General features: G+C 36.9%; 1 protein-coding gene across 1 annotated transcript in view; it reads left to right on the top strand.

Moving 5' to 3' along the window:
- The window catches only part of TEX9 (testis expressed 9), a 70,944-nt gene that overhangs the window by 20,655 nt on the left and 33,763 nt on the right, over nt 1-16,526 (top strand). Inside the window, 5 exon segments of the mRNA XM_017847093.1 lie at nt 2,059-2,107; nt 2,897-2,979; nt 4,834-5,009; nt 7,745-7,827; nt 8,241-8,411. Of these exon segments, the coding sequence (XP_017702582.1) occupies nt 2,059-2,107; nt 2,897-2,979; nt 4,834-5,009; nt 7,745-7,827; nt 8,241-8,411 (562 nt within the window).

The following is a 16,526-nucleotide window of genomic DNA, read 5'->3' as shown; positions in this document are numbered from 1 at the left end:
ATATTCTGTGAAAAAAGATTTAAGTTATAAAAATTCCAAAATTTGGATTATACATAAGATTTAACATGGTGTTTATCCAGTAAACTGAAGAACTGAAATGATACTGACAACAGATGATGTTGTGATGATAATGCTCTGTTTATCTATCAGTTTTTTTTAATGCTACTGTTTGAACAGATGGCTTTTACCATGTAAAACATGGCATTTGGTGATCAGTTGGGAATTGCTGAATATGGGAGATAATTCTGTAAAGAAACCATTCATTTCAGGTTGGAACAATGATATTCCACCTAAATAAGGAAGAATATATTTAAATAGGTCTTCAACACCCAGGATGACTCTGTCAAAAAATGTGATGGGAAGCCAGAGTTTAATTTCCTAATAACGTAGTATACATATCCTCCAGTCTGCTTGAAGCATGGTTTACCATACAGTCATTTCCATCATATTACAAACATTTCATGGAGTTAAACAAAAGTAAGAATACCATATTATGGCTTATTTTTCATGGAAATACACTAGCAAAGTAATATCATTGCAAAATCTGATGGAGACAGATAACCCTTAAATGTCTTTTGACTGATATGTATGCATGTGTGTTGGGGAATGGAATGAGAGGTACAGAAAATGTACTAAAGAAATGACAAACATTAATTTAAAATGAGGAAGATTAAAGAGGACACTTAAAATTTGTATAATATTTGGAAACATTTTCATGTCATTTGTGAGAGTGATTCTTTAGTTTCTGTAATTTTTAACATATTTTGAAAGCCTTTTTTTCTTCCCAGAGGTATTTCTAATAGTTAAGAGGTTTATTTATCTAAGTGTATCTTTGTATTTAATACTGAAAAAACTTATGCATGGCTAACTCAGTGGGAGGCACCTTATGGAAAATAATTTTAGTTGTATGTCCTCTCCAATGGTTAGGACTTCTCAGGGGATATGATGGAGTTTTTTTCATAGCAATAATGGATGCTAACATGGTATGTTTTCAGAGATGTAAATACAATGCCCAAGACAATGTGTTAGGCAAACTTTTTCTGTAAAGGGGCAGATAGCAAATATTTTTAGATTTGTGGGTTAGTCTGTGTTGTACCTACTTAACTTTAAGGTTGTAGTGTGAAAACAGCCATAGATCATACATAAATGAATGAGTGGGTGGATTCAGCCTGTGGGCCATAGTTTGCAGACCTCCATAAACACTCCTTGTTTTTTTGTTGTTGTTGTTTGAGACGGAGTTTCGCTCTGGAGTGCAGTGGCGCAATCTCGGCTCACTGAAAGCTCCACCTCCTGGGTTCATGCCATTCTCCTTCCTCAGGCTCCCAAGTAGCTGGGACTACAGGTGCCCGCCACCACGCCTGGCTAATTTTTTGTATTTTTAGTAGAGACGGGGTTTCATTGTGTTAGCCAGGATGGTCTCAATCTCCTGACCTTGTGATCTGCCTGCCTTGGCCTCCCAAAGTGCTGGGATTACAAGCGTGAGCCACCGCGCCCGGCCAACACTCCTTGTTTTAAACTACAAATATATTTTGAAAACCTTGTGTATAAAAATAAATTGCATTTTAGATGTGTTTATTCATGCACTCAACAAATACTTAAGCCAGTAGTACCTGGCATATAAGCTTTTAAATTGACTAGGCATAGAATATTGAATAAGGCAGACATGATTTCTGCCCTCATACAGTTCACAGTATAATGAGTAAAACAGGCACTGACCAAGTGTTTTAAGTGGATTAAAAGAACGGTAACATTGAGTGGGCTCATAATAAAAAGCCCTGTGGTGAATCATTTGTAAAATGGGTAATCGCTGTGGATAGCCCACAATTACTCTTGATGATTTCCATTCATTAAAATTTTTGCTAGTTTCCTACTAGAATATTGGCATTATAGTGTATCTTCTCAAAGGTGAATTATTTAACCAAAGCATTTTTCTTGTTTATGGTACTCATTCAAAATAAATTAACATGTGGATAACTAGAATTATAGCAAAGTTGAATATCATTGTCTCAGCTCAATGTCATCTATTATTAATGTATAATGTTTATTTTTGGTCTGTAGAGGTCTGTTACCATCTGAAGGGATAGTTCATCTTCATTCAGAAACTAAGGTATGAAATTAAACTTTTTTTGAATACAATTATATTCTGTAGAACTTAGGTTATTTTTTTAGACTTTTCTTAGACAAAGCAGAGAAGGGGTATGACTCAACAGAAACAATATAAACCTTGATACTCAGAGGGATGCATTTATGAAATATCACTCATATAATAAATGGAATCCTTTGTTGTCTCATAATTTCACTGAATAATTTGGAGGTACAGTGGAAAAAATTCTAGGCGAAATGACTTTGTAAACTGAGGCTTATTTTTTTTCTGAAGCTTACATCTAGTAGAGCGAAGACCTGAAAAAGAATGATACTCATATGCAAAGAAGGTGATTTGAAAAGTTCATTCATTTAAATATTTACAGTGTAGAGATCACTCTTCTAGGTGTAGAACATGCTGGGATCTATGTTTCCCATCCATGGAGACCTAAGCCAAGGGAACTGTATACCTGAAGGCCACGGAAGGCCTGCCTGGGGAATAATTGGTTCGTGAGGAGAACTAAATTCTGTGAGTCAGAATGTCCAGATTTATTCATGACAGTCCACTGGCTAGCTGAATACCACTGAATCGTTAGGACTCATTTTCCTTATCCTTGAATTTCTTGGTTTTGGTATTATCTAGGTCTTTTCCAGCTATAGAGTTGTGATATTCTTGAAAACACATTTTTGGTAATTCCATCAAAATAGCAGTTTTTCTGTGTAGCAAAATAGCAATTCTATGTGTTACAGAATTGCTTTCTTTGGCAAATGATTAGACTCTAATTAATCAATACTTTCAATTCTTTTAATGTAGCCAAAGACCAAAAACATTGATCCTGTAAACAAGGTTCAAAACAAATTACACTCTGCAAATAAAGGAAGGAAAACAAATTCAAGGTACAGTATAGTTTTCAAAGTATTTCTTTTTTTTTAGTTTTATAATTCACAATACCATCATTCTTAATTATTAAGCTCTGTTTGTTTTCCAGATCTTTTTATACCCTAAACATTAAGTTACCCCGCATATGTCTTATCCACATTCAGTAATTTAGAACATTTTCTACTCAGAAATGTTTTGCAGCAGTTAACAAATATTTTATATTGTTCTCAAGAAAATTCTAAATCTAAAATTTTATAAATGTTATTTCTAGTGATTTATTCTCTTAGAACTGTGACTGCAACTGAGGTTTTTGTTTTGTTTTGTTTTGTTTTTTGATCGCTGCCTAGTTCTCTCAAATAGGCTCAATAGTCTAGGTTTTGAGTATTTGACAAAGTGCATACATTATTTTGTCTATTGAGCTACAGAATTATTCGCCATGCTCTAAATAGGACTGTAATATAATTATAATTTACATTTTATTGTTTTTGGTGAGAAAGAATTCAAGACAGTTCTTAGTATTACAGGCATAAAAAGGGACCCAAGATGCTCCCTAGGATAGGATGCTTTCTAGAAAAGGTGGAGGATTGAGTTGCACCAACCATCATCGGTCAGTTATTACATTTATATGTCTATTACTTACCCAAACTGATCATTGCATTGTAATTTTGGAAAATCTTTGTTCATTTTGTGTCTTTTAATTGTTTAAATAACTTTTTTTTTTTAAATAAAAGGGATGGAAAAAAAATGGAGTAAAGTGATAAGGAACAGAAAATTACAATAGATTGAAGAAAAGAACTTACAGGCCACATACATGCATACCTAACTGCAAAGGGTTACCTTGTCAGACTTCACATTTTTTTTTTTAAAAGTTGATTTTCAAATAGAATTCTGAAGACCAAGACCTACTATTTGATAGCACAATAGGGTGACTATAGCCAATAATAACTTAATTATCTTTTTAAAATAACTTAAAGAGTGTAATTAGATTGTTTGTAATTCAAACAATAAATGCTTGAGGGGATGGATACCCACTTCTTCATAACGTGCTCATTTCACATTGCATTCCTGTATTAAAACATCTCATAAATACGTACACCTACTGTGTACCCACAAAAAATTAAAATGAAAAGAAAAGAATTCTGAAGCATTTGCTTATGTTTTAAAAGTGAATTTGGCTTTCAGAACCATAAATTTGTTGATGTGTCAATGAATTAGGCCTGGCCCATTCCTCAGTGCCTTTAGAAATGAGTTTTATTTTGTCGGTCTTCTCCATTTCATTAAAAAAAAAATCAAATCCAACTTTTTGGTTAATACTGATCATGGTAGAATGTGTTTCTTTGGGTGGAAGAAAATGTTGTTTGAGCAATTAGCTCTTCACTCTGTAATTCTTTCTCAAGAGGTATTTTTCTTTGCTGTTTGCAGAATTATGGCCAGGGTGATGTCAGTTTGTACAGTTTTTCTCCAGAGGCATGTAAATTTCAAAGCCACAGGCTGGATTTGACCTAGGAGGCCAAGTGCAGTACTCTTAATTTTGGTATTCCCTTATATGGAGGCAGAGTCTAGACCATCTGGCCTCATAAAGCCTTCTCTAGCTCTGTGGTCATGCGATTCATAAAGACCAAAAATCTGCTAAGTCTCTTGTAATATAGTCCTTGAAAGTATCATATGTAGATTTCATCATCAATTTAAAATGTGTAATAGTAGTCTCTTATAATATAAGCCTTAATATCCATTACAGATTTCATCATAAATTTAAATTTATAATAATTTTGATCTGCTTATTTGGGTAAAAGGCATATATCCTTTCTACCTTTCTATTTTGTTCACATGTATGTGTATACATACATATGTATTTAATTTTTATGTTTTAGTGTTAAATTGAAATACTCCGATGTCCAAACTGCCGACGATGTTGCCATTCCAGAGGACTTCTCAGACTTTTCCCTTGCAAAAACAATTAGCAAAATTGAAGGGCAACTGGAGGAAGAAGGCTTACCTGAATATACAGATGATATTTTTTCTGGTGTTAGTAATGACATTGGAACAGGTAGATTTTCTTTTGTTTCTTATTTTTATCTTTATAGCACAGTTACTTAGAAGAAGAAGTCTTGGGGAACTATTTCTTACATTAAAAAAAATGTATTGTGATGTCTTGGTTTGTTTCAGTATAATCTAGTAGGATGTAGTGGAGGGAGGAATGAATGGGATTATAGATGAAATAAAATTGGCCTTGAGTCAGTCATTGTTAAAGATAGGCAGTGGGTAAATGGGGTTCATTGAACTTGCCTACTTTTATGTTTCATATTTTGCATTATAAAAAGTAAAAATAAAAAAGACTGTATTTACTGGTTTGATTGAATCCATTTCAACTTAAAATACCCATTGCTTATTGTTACAATATTTAAAAAGTTTTTCTGAATTTTTTCGTTTACTGTTACTATATTTTATTAATTGCATGTTAAATCAACACAATGCAAAAGGACAAATGAATTGACGTTGCATCAGGTAAAATAAGCAAATGAATTTTCTAATGTATATAATTTTTCTTATTAACTCATTCTTTGCATATCACTAGAATAATAATACTAAATTTCAATCAACTAAAAACATTACTAAATTTATGAGGAGCCTCCTATGCTATTGAAACAAAAAAGTAAGACAATTGAGTATATATGAACTAGTTACTGCCGAACTATAATACAGTTAATTGTGACTACAGGCAAGCCACTTGGCCCCTCTGTAATAGCAGTTTATTCATTTGAAAATTTAGCAGTTTGTATTAGATGATCATAAAGTTTATGTATTAGTCTGTTCCTGCACTGCTATAAAGAAATACCTAAGACTGTGTAATTTATAAAGAAAAGGTTTAATTGGCTCACGGTACTGTAAGCTGTACAGGAAGCATACCAGTTTCTGCTTCTGGGGAGGCCACAGGAAACTTCCAATCATGGCGGAAGGCAAACAGGGAGTGAGGCACCTCACACAGTGGGATCACAAACAAGAGATAGAGCGGGGAGGTGCTACATGTTTTTAAACAACCAGATTTCGTGAGAACTCACTATCATGAGGACAGTACCAAAAGGGATGATACTAAACCATTTATGAGAAATCACCACCATGATCCATTCACCTCCTACCAGGCCCCACCTCCAACACTGGGGATTACAATTCAAGATGAGATTTGGGTGGGGACACAGATCCAAGCCATATCAGTTTATCTTTAAAATTATCTGATTCTGTGAGAAATCATAATTTATATGTGTAATAATTATTGTGTTATATACTAGTCATAAGTAGGGAGCAATTTTCTTCTGCACTTACTATGTTTACTGACCTAATCAAGCTTTCTAGGGCTAGTTATGGTAAGGAAATGTAAGTGGAGCAGTAAGTTGCCTTTAGGTCTCTCTAAGATGCTTTTGAGGATGTGATACCCAGGCGTTGATTGTTCCTCGGTAGAGGAACATGGTCCCAGGTCCCATGGCCCTGTTAGAACTGCCTCCCTGTGTTCCCTTTTTAGTGTCACTGGTCTAGGTGTCTTCTTTTTTGGGAGAATTTTCTCTTATTTCAGGTGATTGCTTGGAATGGTTTGGTTATGTGTGGGAGAAAAAGATCAAGAAGTAGTTTGGGAGCACAGATTACTTTGTAAGATTAACGCTAGGGTCGAGTGGGGAGCAGAGTTTAGTACTGTGGGCCTCTAGACATGGGAGCACTCTGCTCCTTGAATTAGAGTTGAGGTAGAGTTACTAAGGTTAGAGTTAGGGAGAAAAAGAAATGGGAAAGGTCGTGCTTTCCTATTGTTTCTTCCTTTTTTCCCCCAGAGGCCAACTACTGTCAACTTCACACTTTTTAATTTGTCATTTCCCTCTATTCCCTGCTCACCTGGAGTTACATGAGAGGCTGGTAGGAGAGTTGAGGCCAAAGAGACCTAGGTAGAGTTAGAGCCAACCATAATTCATCAGCTCCATGATAACACTGAGGGCACTTAAAAAAGCCGGAAGTGTGTATGGAGATGTTTTATGCTGTGCACATTGCATGTGTATGGCTTAGTGGGATTTGTCCTAATGACTTCTCAGAGCAGTTCCAAGTGTTTCCTCAAGATAAATTTCATGATTGTTTTATAATATTCCTACTACGCCATTTTGAACAAATGACTGAATGACTTATGAGTGAGTTCTTAGTTCAGTTTTCACTTTATTTACTTTACGGACCTATAAACTTCAAAGATTTACTGCTGATATTATTGAATAATGAACTTTTGCTGGCAGTAAAATACCAAAGATAGGTCTTGAAGGTTTGTGGGAGAAAGCTTAGACAGTAAGGTATTAGTGTATTTTTTTGCTTCAAAGACACAGATACTACATTTTAACTGCTCAGAAATTGGCATCTGCATTACAGTCAGTGGCATTTTGTAATCACAATGACTGGATTGAAGCTGAGTTTTGCTAGAGAAGATTTATGTTTGTTTCTACCAAACACTCAGGGACATTATTGACCTGAGAACACTTTAAATTCTCTGATGTAGTTTGGACCACCTTGGTGAGTGTGAATTTAGTCTGCAAACTTAGTTGAATACTACCTGTGATTTCTTTCTGTTGAGTGGATTTATTCGTCATTGACCTTTTCATTAGGACTGTTTAGTACCTATAGTGCCCCCTAAGAGATATCTCCTATTTGACTCCCCATCTTGAGTATTTTCTTCTTTATAAAGTAATGGCCTGTCTTACAATTGATGTCATCTTAGATTCAGCAAAAGACAGTAAATATAATCATTTAAATTCACAGAAGCACAGATCAGATTTCTAAAGGCCAAACTCCGTGTTATGCAGGAGGAATTGGATAATGTTGTGTGTGAATGCAATAAAAAGGTAAGCTTTAAAAACCTCTTAAAAGGCTGTAATATTCAAAGACATTTTAGGAGCAATTTCAATTACATTTTGAATAACTTTATTTAGATATAAATCATAGTTAAATTTTGAATTCAAAAATTGTATATAAGTACTGAACTTTGTTCTGATATGTTGAATTTTCACAGAGCTGAAATATCTTACATTCTTGTTATAATTAGAATTCTCTATACTAGTCTTACAAGTGTAGTGTAAGCTATTAAATGCAAATAAAACATTTGACTTCCATTTTTGAAGATAAGAATAGACTGTAATTTGTTTTTCATGAAATGTGTATAAATGTCAAAGAACATATGAAACTTCTTTTTTTCTGCTTTGTTTTGATAACAAATCTTACATATTTTTTCACATAATCTATAATTTCATAACTATAGGAGGATGAAATTCAGAATTTAAAGTCTCAAGTAAAAAAATTTGAAGAAGATTTTATGAGACAGCAGCGAACAATTAATATGCAGCAGTCTCAAGCAGAAAATATAAGACTCTTTTGAAGAAGCAAACAAAAGTGTGATGGATTACAGCAGCATTTGTCTTCAGTAGAAAGGGTAATTATTTTAGTATTTTCCTAACTTAATGCCAAAAATACAATAAAATTTTAAGGTTACACATTTGTATAGATACCATTTTGACAGTTCAGTTATTTTATTAGTATTTACTGAAAACTCTTTCCCCTTACATAGAATATTTTTTAACAACTGTATTGAGATGTAATTCACCCTTTTAAAGTATACAATTCAGTGGCTTTTGGTATATTCATAGAATTGTGCAACTATCATCACAACCATTTTCATAATCCCTAAAGAACACTTCATACCCTTTAGCCACCACACCCTGACCCTGCTCCCCTCAATCCCTTACAGCCCTAGGCAACCACTAATCTATTTTATGTCTCAATAAATTTGTCCATTCTGGAAATTTCATATACATGGAATCATATAACATGTGGTCTTTTGTGACTGACTTTTACTTAAGATATTTTCAAGGTTCATCCATGTTGCAGCACCTATCAGTACTTTACTTCTTTTTATTGGCAAGTAATATTCTGTTATATATAACACATTTAATTTACCTGCTTATCAGTTGGTAGCTTTGGGTTATTTGGATTGTTTCTACTGTCTGGCAATTTTAAATACTTTGAATATGCATGTATAAGTTTTTGTGTGCACATATGTTTTAATTTCTCTTGGTTATATAGCCAGGAATGGAATTGCTGGGTCATACGGAAATCCTGTGTTTGAGGAATTGCTGTTTTCCAAACTGCTTGTACCATTTTACATTCCTACCAGTAGTGCATGAAGGTCCTAATTTCTACACATCCTCACCAACATCTACTAGATTATCTTTTTGATTATAGCCATACTGCAAGTGTAAAAGAGTTACCTCATTGTGGTTTTGATTTGCATTTCCCTAATAACTAATGATGCTGAACATGTTTTCATGTGCTTAATGGCATTTGTCTATTTTCTTTGGAGAAATATCTTTAAGATCTTTGCCCATTTTTTCAATTGGATTTTTAAAAATTAATAATAAGAACTTTTAAGTTATATGTTTAGATACAAGTCCCTTATCAGATATATGATTTGCAAATAGTTTTCCCATACAGTGGGTTGTCTTTCACTTTCTTTGTGGTACTCTTTGAGGCATAAAAGTTTTAAATTTTGATGCAGTCCAGTTTATCTAACATTTATTTGGTTGCCTATGCTTTTGGTGTCATATTTAAGGGGAGAATGTATTTTAAATAAACTATCATAGCTTAAAACATTTTATATTAGTGTACCATTGTGAAAATAAAAATATACTGTTTGCGATTGCTTTGTAAAATGTGATAAGAATTATGTAATATAGCACATCCTGAGATTTAGTAAGAAAATGTGCCCCCTTTATTAATACCCTTACATTTTCTTTTGTATGGTCATATTTAAAAACCCTGCTTTTTAAACATTTTGGTCTTGTATAATTAGCATTATCTTGTAATAAATTTTAATATCATATTCACTTAGATATAATTTATGTGCAGTAAATTCACACTTTTTAGTGTACAATTCTATGAGTTTTGACAAATGTATGCAGTAATATAACTATCACTATAATTGAGATATACAACAGTTCCATCAGCCCCCCAAAATTCCCTGTGACTTTAGTCAAGGCCTTCCCTAATCCCAGCCCCAGGCAACCACTGATGTGTTTGCTTTTTAAATTTTGGCCTTTTCCCAAATGTCACATAAATAGAATCACGTAGGATATAGCCTTTTGAATCTGATGGTTTTTTTTCAGTTAGCATAAAACATTTGATATGGTTTGACTGTGTCCCCACCCAAATTTCATCTTGAATTCCCACGTGTTGTGGGAGGAAGCCGGTGGGAGGTAATTGAATCATGGGGGCAAGTCTTCCCTGTGCTGTTCTTGTTATGACGAAAAAGTCTCAGGAGATCTGATGGTTTTAAAAGGGGGAGTTTCCCAGCACAAATTCTCTTCTCTTGTCTGCTGCCATGTGAGACATGCCTTTCACCTTCCAACATGATTGTGAGGCCTCCTCAGCCATGTGGAACTGTGAGTCCAATAAACCTCTTTCTTTTGTAAATTGCCCAGTCTTGGGTATGTCTTTATCAGCAGTGTGAAAATGAACTAGTACAGTAAATTGGTACCAGTAGAGTCAGGCGCTGCTGCAAATGTTGAAGTGACCTTGGAACTGGGTAAGAGGCAGAGGTTGGAAAAATTTGGAGGGCTCAGAAGAATACAGGAAAATGTGGGAAAGTTTGGAACTCCCTAGGGACTTGTTGTGTGGCTTTGACCAATATGCTGATAATGATATGGACAATGAAATCCAGGCTGTGGTGGTCTCAGATGGAGATGAGGAACTTGTTGGGAACTAGAGCAAAGGTGACTCTTGTTATGTTTTAGCAAAGAGACTGGTAGCATTTTGCCCCTTCCCTAGAGGTCTGTGAGACTTTGAAATTGAGAGATGATTTAAGGTGTCTGGTGGAAGAAATTTCTAAGCAGCAAAGCACTCAAGAGGTGACTTGGTGTTGTTAAAGGCATTCAGTTTTAAAAGGGAAACAGCACAAAAGTTTGGAAAATTGCAGCCTGACAATGCAGTGGAAAAGAAAAATCCCATTTTCTGAGGAGAAATTCAAGCCAGCTGCAGAAATTTGCATAAGTCATGAGGAGATGAATGTTAATCACCAAGACAATGGGGAAAATGTCCCCCAAGGCATGTCAAAGGTCTTCACGGCAGCCCCTCCCATCACAGGCCCGGAGGCCTAGGAGGCATGATTGGTTTTGAAATGTGAGGGCATGAGATTTGGGAGGGTCCTGGGGTAGAATATGGTTTGGCTGTGTCCCCACCCAAATTTAATATTGAATTCCCACGTGTTGCAAGAGGGACCCAGTGGGAGGTAATTGAACCATGGGGGCAGGTCTTTCCTGTGCTGTTCTCATGATAGTGAATAAGTCTCAGGAGATCTGATGGTTTTAAAAATGGGAGTTTCCCTGCACAAGCTCTCTCTTGTCTGCCACCATGTGAGACGTGCCTTTACCTTCCGCCATCATTGTGAGGTCTCCCCAGACATGTGAAACTGTGAGTGCAATAAATCTCTTTCTTTTGTAAATTGTACAGTCTTGGGTATGTCTTTATCAGCAGCATGAAAACGGACTAATACAACATGCAGTATTTATCCCTATTATAGTCCATTTCTTTTTATTGCTGAGTAGTGTAAACATTGAATGAATATACTTCAGTTTGTTTCCCCAGTCATCTAGTAATAAAACTTAATTATAGTATTTAATAGTCTAAACCTGTGTTTCCAGTATGGTAGCCACTTACATTTGTGGCTAAATTGCGATGTGCTGTAAGTGTAAAGTAAAAATCAGATTTTGAAAATTCATGTAAAACAGAATGAAGAATGTAAAATATATCAAAATCTCTTAATATTTTTTGTATTGGTTATATGTCAAAATAATATTTGAATATATGAGGTTAAGTGAAATACGTTACTAAAATTAATTTTACCAGTCTCTGTTTCACCTTTTAAAGTGGCTACTAGAAATTTTGTAATTACGTAAGTATGCTGTATTCTATTTCTATTGGTCTAAGAAATATATATAATGGGTATAAAGGGAAAAAGCTGTAGTGTCTAGGGGAACATCCATGTTTTAATTTGTCATGACTTTATAATTTACCATTATGCACCCAAGCTCTGGTCACATCACTGTTCTAGTCTCACATAATCTTGAAACATTGGTTATATCTTTGGTTCTTTTCATGTTCTTAGCCATCATCTCCAATCCTGTGCAATTTTTCTTCCAAATGTTTTTCATTCATCCCTTCTTTTCAATTCCCATTTTGTGTCCATTTTCCATTTCTTATCCATTGTATCCTGTACTTTGTCAGTAAGTTAATGTTCCCAAAAGGTTACATTGATTATACTTTTCCCTTTGTAGAGGGATAATTTTTTTCCCTTTGTATGGGGATGATTTTTTGAGTGCCATATGCCAGATAAAATGCATTTTATAGAAAGGGAAACTGAGTGGCCAGGCGTGGTGGCTCATGCCTGTTATCCCAGCACTTTGGGAGGCCAAGGCAGGTGGATCAAGAGGTCAGGAGATTGAGACAATCCTGGCTAACACGGTGAAACCCTGTCTCTACTAAAAATACAAAAAAAAAAAAGCCATTCCAAGATAGCCAAATAGGAACAGCTCTGGTCTGCAGCTCCCAGCATGATTGACGCAGAAGACAGGTGATTTCTGCATTTCCAACTGAGGTACCTGTTTTACCTCATTGGGACTGGTTGGACAGTGGGTGCAGCCCATGGAGGGCGAGCCAAAGCAGGGCGAGTGTTGCTTCACCCAGGAAGCGCAAGGGGATGGGGGATTTCCCCTCCCTAGCCAAGGGAAGCTGTGACAGACTGTACCTGGAAAAACAGGACACTTCCGCCCAAATACTGCACTTTTCCCAAGGTCTTAGCAACTGGCAGACAAGGAGATTCTCTCCCGTGCCTGGCTTGGCGGGTCACACGCCCACGGAGCCTTGCTCACTGCTAGTACAGCAGTCTGAGATCGAACTGCGAGGCGGCAGCCTGGCTGGTGGTGGGGTGTCCGCCATTGCTGAGGCTTGAGTAGGTAAACAAAGTGGCCAGGAAGCTTGAACTGGGGAGAGACAACCGCAGCTCAGCAAGACATACTGTCCCTATAGACTCCACCTCTGTGGGCAGGGCATAGCTGAACAAAAGGCAGGAGACAACATCTGCAGACTTAAACGTCCCTGTCTGACAGCTCTGAAGAGAGCAGTGGTTGTCCCAGCACGGCATTTGAGCTCTGAGAATGAACAGACTGCCTCCTCAAGTGGGTCCCTGACCCCAAAGTAGCCTAACTGTGAGACACCTCCCAGTAGGGGCTGATGGACACCTCATGTAGGTGGATGCCCTTCTGGGATGAAGCTTCCGGAGGAAGCATCAGCCAGCAATAACTGCTGTTCTGCAATATTTGCTGTTCTGCAGCCTCCACTGGTGATACCCAGGCAAACAGGGTCTGGAGCGGACCTCCAGCAAACTCCAACAGACCTGTAGCTGAGGGACCTGTTAGAAGGAAAACTAACAAACAGGAATAGGATCAACATCAACAAAAAGGACATGTACGCCAAAACTCCATCTGTAGGTCACCAACATCAAACACCAAAGGTAGATAAAACCACAAAGATGGGGAGAAACCAGAGCAGAAAAGCTGAAAATTCTAAAAACCAGAGTGCCTCTTCTCCGAAGAATTGCAGCTCCTTGCTAGCAGCAGAACAAAGCTGCATGGAGAATGACTTTGACGAGTTAACAGAAGGAGGCTTCAGAAGGTCGGTAATAACAAACTCTGAGCTAAAGGAGCATTTTCAAACCCATCGCAAGGATGATAAAAACCTTGAAAAAAGTTTAGACGAATGGCGAACTAGAATAAAAAGTGTAGAGAAGACCTTAAATGACCTGATGGAGCTGAAAACCATGGCATGAGAACTTTGTGATGCATGCACAAGCTTCAATAGCCAATTTGATCAAGTGAAAGAAAGGGTGTCAGGGATTGAATATCAAATTAATGAAACAAAGTGAGAAGACAAGTTTAGAGACAAAAGAGTAAAAAGAAATGAACAAAGCCTTCAAGAAATACAGGACTATGTGAAAAGACCAAATCTGCATTTGATTGGTGTACCTGAAAGTGATGGGGAGAATGGAACCAAGTTGGAAAACACTCATCAGGATACTTCCCAAGAGAACTTCCCCAACCTAGCAAGACAGGACAACATTCAAATTCAGGAAATACACAGAACACCACAAAGATACTCCTCAAGAAGTGTAACACCAAGATACATAACTGTCAGATTCACCAAGTTTGAAATGAAGGAAAAAATGTTAAGGGCAGCCAGAGAGAAAGGTCGGGTTACCCACAAAGAGAAGCCCATCAGACTAACAGTGGATCTCTCGGCAAAAACCCTACAAACCAGAAGAGAGTGGGGACCAGTATTCAACATTCTTAAAAGAATTTTCAACCCAGAATTTCATACCCAGCCAAACTAAGCTTCATAAGTGAAGGAGAAATAAAATCCTTTACAGACAAGCAAATGCTGAGAGATTCTGTCACCACCAGGCCTGCCTTACAAGAGCTCCTGAAGGAAGCACCAAACATGGAAAGAAACAACCGGTACCAGCCACTGCAAAACAGGCCAAATGGTAAAGATCTATGATGCGATGAAGAAACTGCATCAATTAAAATCACCAGCTAACCTCATAATGACAGGATCAGATTCACACATAACAATACTAACCTTAGATGTAAATGGGTGAATACCCCCATTAAAAGACACAGACTGGCAAATTGGATAAAGAGTCAAGATCCTTCAGTGTGGTTTATTCAGGAGACCCAACTCATGTGCAAGACACACACAGGCTCAAAATAAAGGGATGGAGGAAGACCTACCAAGCAAATTGAAAGCCAAAAAAAGCAGGGGTTGCAATCCTAGTCTCTGATAAAACACACTTTTAGCCAACAAAGATCCAAAAAGACAAAGAAGGCCATTACATAATGGTAAAGGGATCAATTCAACAAGAAGAGCTAACTATCCTAAATATATATGCACCCAATACAGGAGCAACCAGATTCATAAGCAAGTCCTTAGAGACCTACAAAGAGACTTAGACTGCCACACAATAATAATGGGAGACTTTTATACCCCACTGTCAATGTTACAAAGATCAACAAGACAGGTTAATAAGGATATCCAGGACTTGAACTCAGCTCTGCACCAAGCAGACCTAATAGACATCTACAGAACTCTTCACCCCAAACCAACAGAATATACATTCTTCTCAGCACCACGTCGCACTTATTCTAAAATTGACCACATAATTGTAAATAAAGCACTCCTTAGCAGATGTAAAAGAACAGAAATCACACCAAACTGTCTCTCAGACCACAGTGCAATCAAATGAGAACTCAGGATTAAGAAACTAACTTAAAACCGCATTCCTTTTGAAAACTGGCACAAGACAAAGATGCCCTCTCTTACCACTCCTATTCAACATGGTGTGGTGTTGGAAGTTCGGCCCAGGGCAGTCAGGCAAGAGAAAGCAATAAAGGGTATTCAATTAGGAAAAGAGGAAGTCATAGTATCCCTATTTGCAGATGACACAATTTTATATGTAGAAAACCCCATCGTCTCAGCCCAAAACCACCTTAAGCTGATAAGCAACTTCAGCAAACTCAATGTGCAAGAATCACAAGCATTCCTATACGCCAATAACAGACACACAGCCAAATCGTGAGTGAACTCCCATTCACAATTGCTACAAAGAGAATCAAATACCTAGTAATCCAACTTACAACGGATGTGAAGGACCTCTTCAAGGAGAACTACAAATCACTGCTAAATGAAATAAAAGAGGACACCAACAAAGGAAGAACATTCTGTGCTCATGGATAGGAAGAATCAATATCGTGAAAATGGCCATACTGCCCAAGGTAATTTAAAGATTCAATGCCATCCCCATCAAGCCGCCAATGACTTTCTTCACAGAATTGGAATAAACTACTTTAAAGTTCATATGGAACCAAAAAAAGAGCCCGCATTGCCAAGACAATCCTAAGCAAAAAGAACAAAGCTGGAGGCATCATGCTACCTGACTTCAAACTATACTACAAGGCTCCAGTAACCAAAACAGCATGGTACTGGTACCAAAACAGAGATATAGACCAATGGAACAGAACAGAGCCCTCAGAAATAATACCACACATCTACAGCCATCTGATCTTTGACAGACCTGACAAAAACAAGAAATGGGGAAAGGATTCCCTATTTAATAAATGGTGCTGGAAAAACTGGCTAGCCATATGTAGGAAGCTGAAACTAGATCCCTTCCTTATATCTTATATGAAAATTAATTCAAGATGAATTAAAGACTTAAATGTTAGACCTAAAACCGTAAAAACCCTAGAAGAAAACCTAGGCAATACCATTGAGGCCATAGGCATGGGCAAGGACTTCGTGACTAAAACACCAAAAGCAATGGCCACAAAAGCCAAAATAGACAACTGGGATCTAATTAAACTAAAGAGCTTCTGCACAGCAAAAGAAACTACCATCAGAGTGAACAGGTAACCTACAGAATGGGAGAAAATTTTTGCAATCT

The sequence above is a fragment of the Rhinopithecus bieti genome, unplaced genomic scaffold (genome assembly GCF_001698545.2).
Source record: "Rhinopithecus bieti isolate Rb0 unplaced genomic scaffold, ASM169854v2 scaffold_947, whole genome shotgun sequence".
Classification (NCBI taxonomy): domain Eukaryota; kingdom Metazoa; phylum Chordata; class Mammalia; order Primates; family Cercopithecidae; genus Rhinopithecus; species Rhinopithecus bieti.
The sequence above is the reverse complement of the archived record's forward strand: the minus strand, read 5'-3'. Positions and strand labels throughout refer to the sequence as shown.